The 16,569-nt window shown below is 34.0% G+C and overlaps 1 protein-coding gene across 1 annotated transcript in view; it reads right to left on the bottom strand.

Moving 5' to 3' along the window:
- The window catches only part of LOC137235061 (probable serine/threonine-protein kinase dyrk1), a 112,085-nt gene extending 96,112 nt beyond the window's left edge, over positions 1–15,973 (bottom strand). Inside the window, exon 1 of the mRNA XM_067758284.1 lies at positions 15,817–15,973. Coding sequence (XP_067614385.1) covers positions 15,817–15,973 — 157 coding nt within the window. The remainder of the gene's footprint in view (positions 1–15,816) is intronic.
- Between the last annotated feature and the right edge of the window lie 596 nt (positions 15,974–16,569).

The following is a 16,569-nucleotide window of genomic DNA, read 5'->3' as shown; positions in this document are numbered from 1 at the left end:
TGACTGAATCGGAAAATTTCACGTTGTATATTAAACGATAAAAAAACGTCCCTTGATTTTAGGTGAAAACGGCAACCGGCATCATTAGCATAGGCAGTATTTTACCCACTATCTATATATTAATACGCTAACAAAATTTCCATACAATCAATTGATAGGCTGTTTCGCATACTTAGCATACGTAAAATCATATAAAAGTTATATGAATCGATTCGTATTGATCAGCCGCAGTGGCCTATTTTTGTTAACAAATATTACTCTATTTGTTTATAATTAATAGAAAAAGTTTTTTGTAAATTCGAACAATTCATACAAATATCGAAATTAAGGTTCGTGCACAAGCGCGCCATCTTTGGGAACAATTATCTAAGTGTTCTAATGCGAATTTCAAACACCTAAACCTTTATGATTCCCTGCTAAATTCGAAAGCACAAATGTTTCACGTACATACAAATATGGTGCCCAATGTTGCCACTTACCTATAATAGCCTCTACCAAAATCCTAAAAAACTTAAAATAGAAAACCTTAAATAGAATTAATTTTTGAACGGCCCATTTTTTGTGGCAAATTTTACTTACACGTAAATACAAAAGTCTTTATTTAACAGATTATTTGTTTTTTATTTTAGTTGTTTTCAAGAAAATCACAAATAATGAGTTAACTTTTGTTGAAACTAACTAAATTCATTTATAACAATTAATGGCAAATTATAATTTTATTTAATTAATTATAAATACATATGTAATAGTAAAGCGCCGATTGCATACCTAACAGGTGTTGTGAAATAGGTTAAATTCCTTTAGCACATTTCTTCGTTCTTAACTAAAATTTAGTGTTTTTTGAATTATGACGCTATTGAAGTAAATGGGCGATATATGTATATGTAGTTTATATTTGTGATATAAGCCTACTGGGGAACCGAGCACCCAAAACTAACTTCGCTAGCGCGCCAACGGCGTATCTCCCGGATGGTGTATAAAAAGCAAATTTTCAATTCAATTTCAAGTAATTTCACCACAATTCTATGTAAATTTCATTTGATTTTACATATTTGTTATATTTTTTTTAAGGAGCTCTACACCAAAACTTATAATTACATTTGAAAAGGATGTAGAAAATTTAAGAAAATACAATCAAAGATTATAACGTCTTAGGTCAAATTCAAAATTTTAATGAGAACTTTAAGTAAGATAGATCAGTTTGCTATATTTCCACTCACTGCTCAACTATTAACGCATTATTGCACTACCCAAACACTGGATGCATAGAGTGAGTTGAAAAAAATACAAGTTGGTCGAATTTCGACAACGGGCGATACTAGTTTTATTTATTATAGCAGCATGATGCCAATGTTGTTAATGTTAATGTTATTATGTTAATATTATGTTAAAGGCAACATTGGGGCTAAGGCACGGACCTGGACATAAAACACATAAACACATAGACGCATATACACTCTGCCACTCATTTAAGCCAGTATGGAGACAGGCTGTCGTTACAATGAACGATATCGGACTATAACCACGCCCACTTTTTGGATATCGAAAATTTCGAAAAACAGAAAAAATGCGATAATTCATTGCCAAAGACAGACAAGGCGATGAAACTTGGTACGTATGTTGATCTTATGACGCAGAATAGAAAATTAGTAAAATTGTGGACAATGGGCGTGGCACCGCCCACTTTTAAAAGAAGGTAATTTAAAAGTTTTGCAAGCTGTAATTTGGCAGTCGTTGAAGATATCATGATTAAATTTGGCACGAACGTTTCTCCTATTACTGTATGTATGCTTAATAAAAATTAGCAAAATCGGATGAAGAACACGCCCACTTTTAAACAAAATTTTTTTAAATTCAAATTTTAACAAAAAATTTAAAATCTTTACTGTACATAAGTAAATTAAGTCAACATTCAACTCCAGTAATGATATTGTGCAATAAAATACAAAAATAAAATAAAATTTCAAAATGGGGGTGGCTCCGCCCTTTTTCATTTAATTTGTTTAGGATACTTTTAATGCCATAAGTCGAACAAAAATTTACCAATCCTTGTGAAATTTGGTAGGGTCTTAGATTCTAGGACGATAACTTTTTTCTGTTAAAAAGCACGAAGGTTGAAGCCACGCCCCGTTTTTTACACAGTCGTACGTCTGTCCTTCCGCTTGGCCGTTAATACGATAACTTGAGCAAAAATCGATATATCTTTACTAAACTCAGTTCTCGTACTTATCTGAACTTACTTTGTATTGGTGTAAAAAATGGACGAAATCCTACAATGACAACGCCCACTTTTTCGATATCCAAAGTTACGAAAAATTTTAAAAATGCCATAATTCTATACCAAATACGAAAAAAAGGATGAAACGTGGTAATTGGATTGGTTTATTGACGCAAAATATAACTTTAGAAAAAAACTTTTCAAAATGGGTGTGACACCTACCATATTAAGTATAAGTAAATGAAAAAGTTCTGCAGGGCGAAATCAAGGGCTTTGAATCTTGGCAGGAATACTGTTCGTGGTATTACATATATAAATAAATTAGCGGTACCCGACAGATGATGTTCTGGGTCTAGCTGGTCCACATTTTGGTCGATATCTCGAAAATGCCTTAACATATACAACTACCACCACTCCCTTTTAAAACCCTCATTAATACCTTAAATTTGATACCCATATCGTACAAACACATTATACAGTCACCCCTGGTCAACCTTTATGGCGATATCTTGAAAAGGCGTCCACCTATAGAACTAAGGCCCACTCCCTTTTAAAATACTCATTAACACCTTTCATTTGATACCCATATCGTACAAACAAATTCTAGGGTCAGCCCTGGTCCACCTTTATGGCCATATCCCTAAATGGCGTTCACCTATAGAACAATTACCTACTCCCTCTTAAAATACTCTTTAATACCTTCCATTTGATACACATGTCATACAAACACATTCCAGGGTTACCCTAGGTTCATTTTCCTACATGGTGGTTTTCCCTTATTATGTCTCCATAGCTCTCAACTGAGTATGTAATGTTCGGTTACACCCAACTTAGCCTTCCTTACTTGTTTAATTTAGATTTGCATTAATGAAAATTTTATAACTGTGCTCGTATAGTCGATATGTATCTTGCTGTATTTTCATTTATTTAGTTCATTGTTCAAATTTGTTAAAAAGTTTATTTGTATTTATTTGTTTCACCAATTTTTATGCGTTCTTGGTTAAGAAGAACAATTATTTGTCGTTGAAAATATGTTTAGAACTATGATTTTATTTGTATGCACATTTCTCTCTTATTTTTCTTTTGTAGTTCTATTGTCTAATAGGAAATTTCAGATAAGATGCAAATGTATTAAATCATAAACTAATTTATTTATAAAAAATTTTTCTTTTATATTTATTTAAATTTTTAAATATTAATAACCACATTGAAAATGTATAAAGACTGACAAGAAAATTTTCTTTTTTATATAATAATATTCAAAATAAAGTAATTCAAAAATAATTTACACAAAAATAGTATATTTAAATAAAGTAGATAACCCTATACACACAAGATCTGTTCATTTTATAAATTTTATACAAATACTAGCAGACCCGGCAGACTTTGTTCTGCCCTAAATATGGCCTATCTGCATACGTTTTAATAAGCTTTTTCCGTCTAACTCTGCCCTACCACTCTACACTTTTTCCCAATCTTTTTATTCACTCCTACCTCCGTATTTTTCGCTTCATCTCATTTCTTCATCTCCTTCTATCTCTTTCTCAGTCTCCTTCTCTCTTTTCTCTTGTCTTAAGTTTTTCTCCTTCTTCTTCATCTCTTATTGCCAGTCCCAGAGGGTGGTATGTATTTCGTTCCAGTCCCATTCCGGATCTCAGTCCCAGTCCCACTCCGAGTCTCAGTCTCTGTTTCAGTCCTAGTCCTAAGCCTAGTCCCAGTCCTGTCTCTGGTATACTTCCCGGAAAAAAGCATCGTAAATACTAATATAGGCAAATTTATATACGAAATTTCGGGCAAATCGAATAGGACGTATGTATGTAAATAGGTATGTGGGTATTATTAATTCTTGTCTTTATTTCGGCTTCGCATGCATATTTATAAGTTTTGCCAGGTTGATGCGACTAAATCGAATATCACAATGAACTTTAGAGCTCTCAGCAACAGCTTTCATTTGATGTCCATAATACACACACATCTTAGTGTTACCCTGATCCACGTTTTGGCCTATATCTCGAGACCCTAGTCACCAATAGGTATGAAAACTACCCTGTACTAAAGCACTCATCAGCAGCTTCAATTTGTTACCCACAATGTAAAAACATTGTCTAGGCGCTCACGGGCCCACGTTTGGCCTATATCTCCAGACCCTAATCAACCAGGGGTATGAAAATTATCCTCTACTAAATCAGTCATCAACAGCTTTCATTTTTATCCATATTCTATAAACACATTCTAGGGGTACCCGGGTCCACGTCTTGGCCATCGAGACCCTAGTCACCCATGGGTATGAAAATTATCCTGTACTATAGCACCCATCAACAGATTTCATTTGATGTCCTTATTATATAAACACATTCTAGGGGTACCCGGGTCCATGTTATATGAAAACATTTATTTGAAGCAATTTTAAATTTTATAATTTATTTAATGAATTGGGGGAAAATTTAAACAACGGACAAGGCGACAGCTATTTCGATTATACGTTGTAAATCTCTTCAAAGCCTTTTCTCCCGGGAGTCGGATTTGATCCCGCACTCCTACGATGGTTGAAGTGTTACAAACGCATTTAGCCACGTCATGCCTTAGTTGTTGTAAACCTTATCCCAATTGCTTTCTTTGCACATTTTTCTTTATTCACAGTCCATACTTCGTATAGCATCACGTGGTAAAGTTATGCGTTGGTAAGGCGGTTGCAAAGAAATTTTGTGTTGTTGCTTTTTGTTCTGTTTATAGAACTACAACGAATTAACCAATATTGGCTATTTGTATGAGTTTTAAGCGGGGATTACCTTTATTGCTTTAAATTATGAAAACATTTATCTTAAGCAATTTTTAATTTAACAATTTATTTAATGATTAGGGAAAAATTGAAACAACGTGACATCAGGACGGACAAGGCGACAGCTGTTTCGATTATACCTTGTAAATATCTTCAAAGCCTTTTCTCCGGGGAGTGGGATTTGAACCCGCACTCCTACGATGGTTGAAGTGTTACGCACGCATTCAGGCACATCATGCCTTAGTTGTTGTAAACCTTATCGCAATAGCTTTCTTTGCATATTTTTCTTTATTCAGAGTCCATACTTCGTATAGCATCATGTGATAAAGTTTTGCGTTGGTAAGGCGGTTTCAAAGAAATTAGTTGTTGTTGCCTTTTGTTCTATTTATAGAACTACAACGAATTAACCAATGTTGTCTATTTGTATGAGTTTTAAGCGGAGATTACCCTTATTGCTTTAAATGTATGAAAACATTTATTTAAGCAATTTTTAATTTTGTAATTTAGTAAATGACTTGGGAAAAATTTAAACAACGTGACATCAGGACGGACAAGGCGACAACTTACTCGATTATACCTTATAAATCTCTTCAAAGCCTTTTCTCCCGGGAGTGGGATTTTACAAACGCATTCAACCACGTCATGCCTTAGTTGTAAACCTTATCCCAATTGCCTTCTTTGCATATTTGTCTTTATTCACAGTCCATACTTCGTATATCATCATGTGGTAAAGTTATTCGTTGGTGAGGTTGGTTTCTTTCTTTCTTTTCAGTTTCTCTTAGAAAAACATAATAATTGAATATTCAATTATTATAAGCCGGTGTTAAGCTCATGAATTCTTAAATAATAAGTATAAATTGAACACACCATTTTTTGTGTTGTTTTTTTTTGTTTTTTTTTTTTTTATTGAAAATGAGGTTATTGTTGTATTTTGGGTTAGTATATTTGTTGTTGTGAAAGTTCTTGTATACATAATTGATAAAGGTTTTTATTTATATACTGGAGAAGAAGTTTACACAAATTAAGTAAAATGTTTAAATTCTTGTAAAATTTAATAAATCTTTAGAGTTAAGATCAAAATTTTACTCACACACATAATAATTTAATAAAAACAATTCATTATATTTTTCTTTATGGAATAGTTGATTGAATAGTTTAAACAATTTGTATGTTCTAGTTGTCGATTGTAATTAATTTAAATTGATTGAAGAGTTGTTTTATAGAAAATTTTTGATAGTTGTTTATTTATATTGAAGTATTATAGTTTAACAGAAGAAAAAATTTCTATTGCACCATGTAGAATTTGGAGTTGTTATATATTTGTAATGGTAGAGGTTTCTTATTGGTTGTTTATTTTTGTTGTCACAATTTTGATACAATTTTAAGAATCCTTTTCGACTAATATGTGGATGGTGAAGCTGGAATTTTGCATACAAATTTTTATATGTAGTCTAATTTTGCATTATAAAATTTTAAATTTTATTTTATGTCAAAGCAAATTTCAATAATTTTTAAAAAGTAAGATTCCTTTAATTCTTCTTAATATCTTTTTATACTCAGTTTAGCAGAGCTCACAGAGAATATAAACTTTGATTGGATAACGGTTGGTTTTACAGTTATAAAGGAATCGAGATAGATATAGACTTCCATATATCAAAATCATCAGTATCGAAAAAAAATTTGATTGAGCCATGTCCGTCCATCCGTCCGTCTGCCCGTTAACACGATAACTTGAGTAAATTTTGAGGTATCTTGATGAAATTTGGTATGTAGGTTCCTGGCCACTCATCTCAGATCGCTATTTCAAATGAACGATATCGGACTATAACCACGCCCACTTTTTGGATATCGAACATTTCGAAAAACAGAAAAAATGCGATAATTCATTGCCAAAGACAGACAAGGCGATGAAACTTGGTGGGTATGTTGACCTTATGACGTAGAATAGAAAATTAGTCAAATTTTGGACAATGGGCGTGGCACCGCCCACTTTTAAAAGAAGGTAATTTAAAAGTTTTGCAAGCTGTAATTTGGCAGTCGTTGAAGATATCATGATTAAATTTGGCACGAACGTTTCTCCTATTACTGTATGTATGCTTACTAAAAATTACCAAAATCGGAGAACGACCACGCCCACTTTAAAAAAATTTTTTTTTTAAAGTCAAATTTTAACAAAAAATTCAATATCTTTACAGTATATAAGTAAATTATATCAACATTCGACCCCAGTAATGATATTGTGCAATAAAATACAAAAATAAAAGAAAATTTCAAAATGGGCGTGGCTCCGCCCTTTTTCATTTAATATGTTTAGGATACTTTTAATGCCATAAGTCGAACAAAAATTTACCAATCCTTCTGAAATTTGGTAGGGGCTTAGATTCTAGGACGATAACTGTTTTATGTGAAAAAGGACGAAATCGGTTGAAGCCACGCCCAGTTTTTTTACACAGTCGTCCGTCTGCCCTTCCGCTCGGCCGTTAATACGATAACTTTCGATATATCTTTACTAAACTCAGTTCTGGTACTTATCTGAACTTACTTTGTATTGGTGTAAAAAATGGACGAAATCCTACTATGACCACGCCCACTTTTTCGATATCCAAAATTACGAAAAATTAAAAAAATGCCATAATTCTATACCAAATACGAAAAAAGGGGTGAAACATGGTAATTGGATTGGTTTATTGACGCAAAATATAACTTTAGAAAAAAACTTTGTAAAATGGGTGTGACACCTACCTTATTAAGTATAAGTAAATGAAAAAGTTCTGCAGGGCAAAATCAAGAGCTTTGAATCTTGGCAGGAATACCGTTCGTGGTATTACATATATAAATTAATTAGCGGTACCCGACAAATGATGTTCTGGGTCTAGCTGGCCCACATTTTGGTCGATATCTCGAAAACGCCTTAACATATACAACTACCACCACTCCCTTTTAAAACCCTCATTAATACCTTTAATTTGATACCCATATCGTACAAACACATTATAGAATCACCCCTGGTCAACCTTTATGGCGATATCTCGAAAAGGCGTCCACCTATAGAACTAAGGCCCACTCCCTTTTAAAATACTCATTATCACCTTTCATTTGATACCCACGCCCTTTTAAAATACTCATTAACACCTTTCATTTGATACACATATCCTACAAACAAATTCTAGGGTCACCCCTGGTCCACCTTTATGGCGATATCTCGAAAAGGCGTCCAACAATAGAACTAAGGCCCACTCCCTTTTTAAAATACTCATTAAAACCTTTCATTTGATACCCATATCGTACAAACAAATTCTAGGGTCAGCCCTGGTCCACCTTTATGGCGATATCCCTAAATGGCGTTCACCTATAGAACACTTCTTTATAAAACCCTTATCTTGGTCGGGCCACAGCTCAGGGATGGTGCCGGTCAAAATATAGTGCACAAAAGAAGAAAAGTGTGGTATTAGAATTTAATTAATATAATATCTCTTTATTTAATACAAAGAGTGTGCACATAAATTTATATATATATATATAATTTCAGGTTACCTTTTGGTTGAAGCTGGAAACTGCGGCGGGATACGTTTACAAAATAACATAATCGGTCAATACCGCTTGCCAGTCAAAATGTTTATTTATTCCAGCGATGTTCATTTGTATGGTTAATATAAACAGTTTGACTGACACTGTTAACCAATATAAGAAAATATGCGAGGGCGGCCTTTTATGTTTGGAGTTTGGGCTGTTGGCTTAAACATGCCGGCCCCTTTGTGACACGCAAGATCTATTTGGATATATTCCGCCGCTGATTCGAAGAATTTGTTTAAATTAAGCTTAAACTATTTACAGCTCAGGTTCTTGTTGAATTACCTAAAGTCGAAAATTGAAGAATAATAAATAATAGATGCACATGATTAAATCTCAGTGGCACATTCATTTTTATTTCATGTATGTAACTTACAGTTCTCAAGAGGGGAACTGTTAAAAAAATAAAGTTGCGGTGGGGTTGGTAACGAAATCCGGTTTTTGCAAAATCCCGAAAGCAAAATCCTGCTTTTTAAAATCCTGTTTTTTTTTAAATCCTTCTTTTTTAAAATCCTGCTTTTTTAAAATCCTGATTTCTTAAAATTCTGCTTCTCAGAATCCCGAGTTAGAAAATTCTGTATTTAAATGTAATATAAAAAATGTTAAAGTGGACATGACATTACTTTGAAAAGTGTGCACTTTAACATTTTTTAAAATATATTTAAATACAACACTGTGTACACATAATTTTTTATTTTATTATTCCACCCATATGAACATACATATGTATGTATGTACACATGTTCTTTGCGAATTGCTGGAACTAGAAATACCGTTATACATCGTAGACTAAAAGTCATTGTAGATGAAAGTACCTCACAATTTTATAAACTCGTATAAAATTTACAAAAAGAGCTTATTTATGCGAAAACTCAAATACAAAGAAGGGAAAATTGCGAAATAATAAGAAAGAAAAGAAACATAATTAAAAACAAGTAAGGAAGGCTAAGTTCGGGTGTAACCGAACATTACATACTCAGTTGAGAGCTATGGAGACAAAATAAGAAAAATCACCAGGTAGGAAAATGAACCTAGGGTAACCCTGGAATGTGGTTGTATGACATGTGTATCAAATGGAAGCTATTAAAAAGTATTTTAAGAGAGGGTAGGCCATAGTTCTATGGATGGACGCCATTTAGGGATATCGCCATAAAGGTGGACGAGGGCTGACTCTGGAATTTGTTTGTACGATATGAGTATCAAATGAAAGGTGCTAATGAGTATTTTAAAAGGGAGCGTGCCTTAGTTGTATATGTGAAGGCGTTTTCGAGATATCACCATAAAGGTGGACCAGGGGTGACTCTAGAATGTGTTTGTACGATATGGGTAACAAATGAAAGGTGTTACTGAGCATTTTAAGAGGGAGTGGGCCTTAGGTCTATCGGTGGACGCCTTTTCGAGATATCGCCATTAAGGAGGGCCAGGGGTGACTCTAGAATGTGTTTGTACGATATGGGTATCAAATGAAAGGTGGTAATGAGTATTTTAAAAGGGAGTAATCCCTAGTTCTATAGGTGGACGCCTTTTCGAGATATCGCCATTAGGGTGGGCCAGGGGTGACTCTAGAATGTGTTTGTACCACATGGGTATCAAATTAAAGGTATTAATGAGGGTTTTAAAATCGAGTGGCCCTTAGATGTATATGTGAAGGTGTTTTCGCGATATCGACAAAAATAGGGACCAGGGTGATGCAGAAACTCATCTGTCGGGTACTGCTAATTTATTTATATATGCAATACCATGAACAGTATTCCTGCCAAGATTCCAAGGGCTGTTGATTTCGCCCTGTAGAAGTTTTTCATTTTCTTCTACTTAATATGGTATGTGTCACACCCATTTTACAAAGTTTTTTCTAAAGTTATATTTTGCGTCAATAAACCAATCAAATTACCATGTTTCATCCCTTTTTTCGTATTTGGTATAGAATTATGGCATTTTTCCATTTTTCGTAATTTTCGATAACGAAAAAGTGGGCGTGGTTATAGTCGGATTTCGGCCATTTTTATACCAAGATAACGTGAGTTCAGATAAGTATGTGGACTAAGTTTAGTAAAGATATATCGGGTTTTGCTCAAGTTATCGTGTTAACGGCCGAGCGGAAGGACAGACGGTGGATTGTGTATACAAACTGGGCGTGGCTTCAACCGATTTCGCCCATTTTCACAGAAAACAGTTACCGTCATAGAATCTATGCCCCTACCAAATTTAAGAAGGATTGCTAAATTTTTGTTCGACTTATGGCATTAAAAGTATTCTACACAAACTAAATGAAAATGGGCGGAGCCACGCACATTTTGAAATTTTCTTTTATTTTTGTATTTTGTTGCATCATATCATTACTGGAGTTGAATGTTGACTTAATTTACTTATATACAGTAAAGATATTAAATTTTTTGTTAAATTTGACTTTTAAAATTTTTTTTTTTAAAAGTGTGCGTGTTCTTCATCCGATTTTGCTAATTTTTATTTAGCACATATATAGTAATAGTAGTAACGTTCCTGCCAAATTTCATTATGATATCTTCAACGACTGCCAAATTACAGCTTGCAAAACTTTTAAATTGCCTTCTTTTAAAAGTGGGCGGTGCCACGCCCATTGTCCAAAATCTTACTAATTTTTAATTCTGCGTCACAAGGTCAACTCATCTACCAAGTTTCATCGCTTTATCCGTCTTTGGCAATGAATTATCGCATTTTTTCGGTTTTTCGAAATTTTCGATATCGAAAAAGTGGGCGTGGTTATAGTCCGATATCTTTCATTTTAAATAGAGATCTGAGATGAGTGCCCAGGAATCTACATGCCAAATTTCATCAAGATACCTTAAAATTTACTCAAGTTATCGTGTTAACGGACAGACGGACGGACGGACGGACATGGCTCAATCAAATTTTTTTTCGATACTGATGATTTTGATATATGGAAGTCTATATCTATCTCGATTCATTTATACCTGTACAACCAACCGTTATCCAATCAAAGTTAATATACTCTGTGAGCTCTGCTCAACTGAGTATAAAAAAAACAAGCAACTACGAAGAGTTATTAAAAAATGGAATGAGTTAAATCAACCAAGTTATTTGAAGAGAGTTGCATATGTACACACATACATACATATATAAAAACATATTACGAATAAAGTTTATTTGATTTCTAAAATCGCTGTGTATGAGTTTGAATACTTTCGCTGCGTATGTCGGTAAGTACACTAAAAGCAGAATTTGTCAAGTCGGATTTAGCAAAAGCAGAATTGTGGAAAACCAGGATTATGGAAAAGCAAAATTTTAGAAAACCAGGATTTTACCTATGCAGGGTTTTTTAACATTTTGCAGGATTTTGCGAGGTAGAATTTTCTAAAACAGGCAAACGTTACGGTCCCGTTGCGGTGAACTCACTGTTTACCGACCAAAGGAAACACACAAATTTAGTTAAATTGATAATGAGATTGATTTATTGTGCACTCGTTGCACTCACTAATTCGACTAATCTAAAACATATTCATTTGTTACCAACTAACTTTTAAGTCTAACTTACTTATGCCTACGCCATAATGTGCGCCATTGGTTAGTATTGGGATTTCAGGTGTGATAACATAACTGATGAGCCGACCTTCAAACTTAAACTGTGCGGTGGCATAACAGACGGTTCCAATGAATTAAAAAATTCAACGGGATAATTCACTGCGTCATCTTGATTCATTGCGCTATCCACTGATTTGTATGTTGTCACCACACCTGGAAATTTTTTCAGAATGTGATGATTGATTTCATTGACATGTACATGTTACATTGACATCCTACATTTTTGCGCGTTCTCTCAATCAATGGTGATTCACGTAATTTTGAGCAATAACACTCGTTCAATTAATTCTTCTTTTGATTGGATAATTGTACAAAAAATTACTTGGCAATGTAATCAAACCATTTGTTTTGTCGACTGGAATTTTGTCATTTCCGATCTCTAACAAATGCCTCGAGAACTGCTCTGCAGACTGATCAATATGCAACTACACACGCATGTTTATGTGTAATGTTAATTTTTTCACATATCGCCACAAAAGGGAAGACTTCAAACATGCATTGATCTCATTTGCCAGTGTTGATCGTGGAATATCGGGCAATGTTTGTCGAAAGTCACCTGACAATAAAATTAAAGCACCACCAAAAAGCCTTCGGTTTCCACGTAAATCTTGCATCTTTCGATTTAATGCTTCCAATGATTTTATAAGCTTTTATTTAGTTTCACTTTTGTTGTCTGTAATGGAATCTTGCAAGTTAAATTTGATACACTTCCCGGTGTCCGATTGAGCTGAAATTTTGCACACATGTATAACTCCGATGACAATGCAATATTACTTTGTTAGAATTCGATAAATTAATCGATAACACAGTTATCGGTAAAGATTTGTATTTACTTTGGCATAACAGGCTAAGTCCCATACAAACTCGCCGGTACCTATCCGTGGATTGTGATATTTGGACGTGATGAATCACGCGTGTCACGCGTGGTGAATCTCAACGCTTGCGAAAAGCGGAGACACAACCCTCTGTTGTATTTCTGTGTATAACAAACATAGCTAAATTTTTAAGGCTGTTTAACTCTGTAATCTTTTCTGTAATTTATTTTGCTTTTGGAAAAATTACCTATTTGAAAAAGCTGGCTGAAAAATATTGGCATAACAGCTTAAGTTAAATCAAGAATGGAAAATCTTGGAAAATTTGAGCAGATGTGGTAATTTCACGCGTCCTTTGAACGAAATATTGACAATCTGCTGATCATCGCTAGGAAATTAGCGACATTCCATCAACTAAGCAGCACTTTAGCAATACTACTGTTATTATTTGGCCGCTCAAACACACACATATTAATTGTGCATTAAATCTAAAATATACAAATACACCATAATAATTTACACGGCCAAAGCCATAATAATTTACACGGGTCATCAATTCTTTCTCTGATTCAAAATCTGAACTACCAGCCCTACCGTCAACAGCCCAGTGTCATCATTGCCAGTAGCGCCAATAACACCAAACTCGTGCCTGACACACAAAAGTCGTTTCACTCAATAGCGCAAGTAAAATGTACTACGCACTCACTACTAAGTAGCGTCAAAAATTCGCTTGGAGTCATTTCGTCAATGAGCTACCATTGAGCTGGCACCGCATTGGCGCTGGCGCCATGCAATTTACATCGCTAAAATTGCGCGAATGCCCAGGCTCATGACTTTGTTAATCCAGATGGTGAAAACGAACACTCAAAGGAATGCAACTTTGCAAACAACAGCCGTCATTTTCAAAGTGTAAAAATTCTGTGATACAACGAACGCTAACGCGGTTAGGCTCTTATCGGTAAGTGTTGCATACTTTTCTGCGTACTTGATTTTGTTTTACAGATTTTTGGCGATGGAATTTTAGCTAAGCGAAAGTTGGAATATTAGCCGTGTTTTTTTATACACGCGTATAGGTTTACGTTTGCGCGTGAAAAAAACGCCTATCCTCGCTTACATAATGCTTAGGAGACCCATCTAGCGGCAGTGGTTAAACAACTAGTTACAGCTACAGCGTGTACCGAAAAGCGGAGACACGCCCCTCTGTTGTATGCCTGTGTATAACATATAGCCAAATCAGTTGCGATGAATTGTGGACACACATAGAATACATAGAATTAGTGTAGGGGGTGAAACAAAAACACATATTTCAGTTACATCTGCGTATAATGCGTATTGGAATTTATTAGTACACATTTTATGCGCAGCAACTTCAGAGGTGTATTTAAAGTTTGGCGCTTAGCAGTCCATATAAATTATAAGCGTATAGACGTTTACGTGTAAAAAAAAATACGGCTATTATTTTAAAACAGATCTAACACACAGAGCAGAGATCTGCAATGAGTAGTTGTAAACTGAACACCACATAGGCCAAGTCACAATAAAATATGATTTTAAGTTAGTTAACACTGTTTGACACAATTTTATATGTGCTCTCTGTCAAAAGCCGAGTTAGGTCTTTAGCAGGTATTCGAATCGAAGAACTTGACTGTTCGAAGTTGACTTCGAATAAACCCTGTAATGTTGATGCATTAAAAGAAATGGATAGAATGAGAAACGTTACAAATAACTAAGTAAAGTTTACGTAACTAATTTAAACAATATTTTACCCTACTAAAAATTAAAAAAAAAAAATCATATTTAAATTAAATTTAAGAAAAAGGCTTTTCTAAGAACAAGCTTCTATTACTTGTTAATAAAACGAACTAAAAAGTAAAAAATAAAATTAAAGAAAAAAAAAAAATTTTTAAAATAAGCTTTTATTATTTTGGTTAATAAAATTAACAAAAAAGTAAACAATAAATTGACTCTAAAGAAATATAACACTTCATAAGTTCATTGTAAGCTTAAACGATAATTAGGCGTTTTCGTCTGCGACAAAAAAATTCTATATCGTACATAATTATATATTTTTAACATTAAAACTTTACACCTAAATTATAAAAGCTTACAGTTTATATCACAGTCCTAATTGTTCTAATAAAAGCGTGTTACATTGCGACAGCAAGAAAATGAGATCCTAAATGTTCTTAATTATACCATCAAAATTTAACACGTTTTTTATTAGAAGAATTTCGACTGTGATATAAACTGTAAGATTTAATAATTTAGGTGTAAAGTTTTAATGTTAAAAATATATAATTATGTACGATATAGAATTTTTTTGTCGCAGACGAAAAAGCCTAATTATTGTTTAAGCTTACAATGAACTTATGAAGTGTTATATTTCTTTAGAGTCAATTTATTGTTTACTTTTTAGTTAATTTTATTAACCAAATAATAAAAGCTTATTTTTAAAAAAGTTTTTTTCTTTAATTTTATTTTGTTCGCCATTGTATACTCATCCCATAAAATGACCGCTGCTTGTTGCAAAACTTTTGCTAGCGCTGAATTTTTGGACATGTTACAGGTTTGAGTTTCAACCACCTGTCTATTCAATGGCAATTTTAAAGCTGAATGAGCTGTTCGTCCTCCATCCAATAAAGTTGTAGCAATTCCAGAAGAAGCGAGTGCCAAAGCAATTTTCTGTTGCGATCGAATAGTTGCTAAAATCAATGAAATCACAAAGGTTTTTCCGGTGCCGCCAGGTGCATCCAAAAAATATAATCCACCAGTGTTATCAGAAACAGCTTGCATGATTCTGTCATATATATCCTTTTGTTGATTGTTCAATTTGGTGATGTTGAATTGAACAAATGTACGTAAATCATCGCAATCGAATTGTTGTTCACGCTGCAACTCTCCATCGAATAAATCATGCATTGGACGATTTTGTGAAACCAAAGCTAACTGCCCCAATGCTTTATTGGCAATCGAAAGACACATATCTTCAATTATTATCACAGCTTCATTGTACATTTCCAATGTAGTCAGCAAATCAGGATCCATTGCTCTACAACGCATCCGAATTAAAATATCTTCAATCATGTAATCTTTATATTTATTCCACAATTCAATTGGATTCGATGGCATGCATGTTGATATTATAATCGAAAATCGCATTCGTATTTACTGTGGATGAGATTAAATCGATGCATCATGAAGTGTTGCGTGCCAATGAGTGCCATCTTCTAACAAATGCAAGAGCTGACATGCTTCGCGATATGTCTGACAAAAATTGCCGTGAACTGTTCTTTGATCCTGAAATTATTTTGGTACTCGAACGTTTACCAACAACATTTGCAAATAGAAACATTCAGCATTGTTGGGATGTACCGTATACATCCTGCCCAAGGCATCTGTTTGGAAAATACCTGGATGACCATCAACTGGTGTTCCGTGTTTACACCGTTGAAATTTTTTCGATGATGCATTCCAGGTGTAATATTGCGGTGTATCAACATATATCAAATTTCTGGCAAATGTGTCGATTTCACAAAATTAAAAAAAAGCAGTTAAAGTAGTTGCTGGTGGTTGTGCTGCTCTCTGCTGTACATTCTCAGTAGTAAAATAAA

This window comes from Eurosta solidaginis, chromosome X (genome assembly GCF_040869045.1).
Source record: "Eurosta solidaginis isolate ZX-2024a chromosome X, ASM4086904v1, whole genome shotgun sequence".
Lineage (NCBI taxonomy): Eukaryota > Metazoa > Arthropoda > Insecta > Diptera > Tephritidae > Eurosta > Eurosta solidaginis.
The sequence above is the reverse complement of the archived record's forward strand: the minus strand, read 5'-3'. Positions and strand labels throughout refer to the sequence as shown.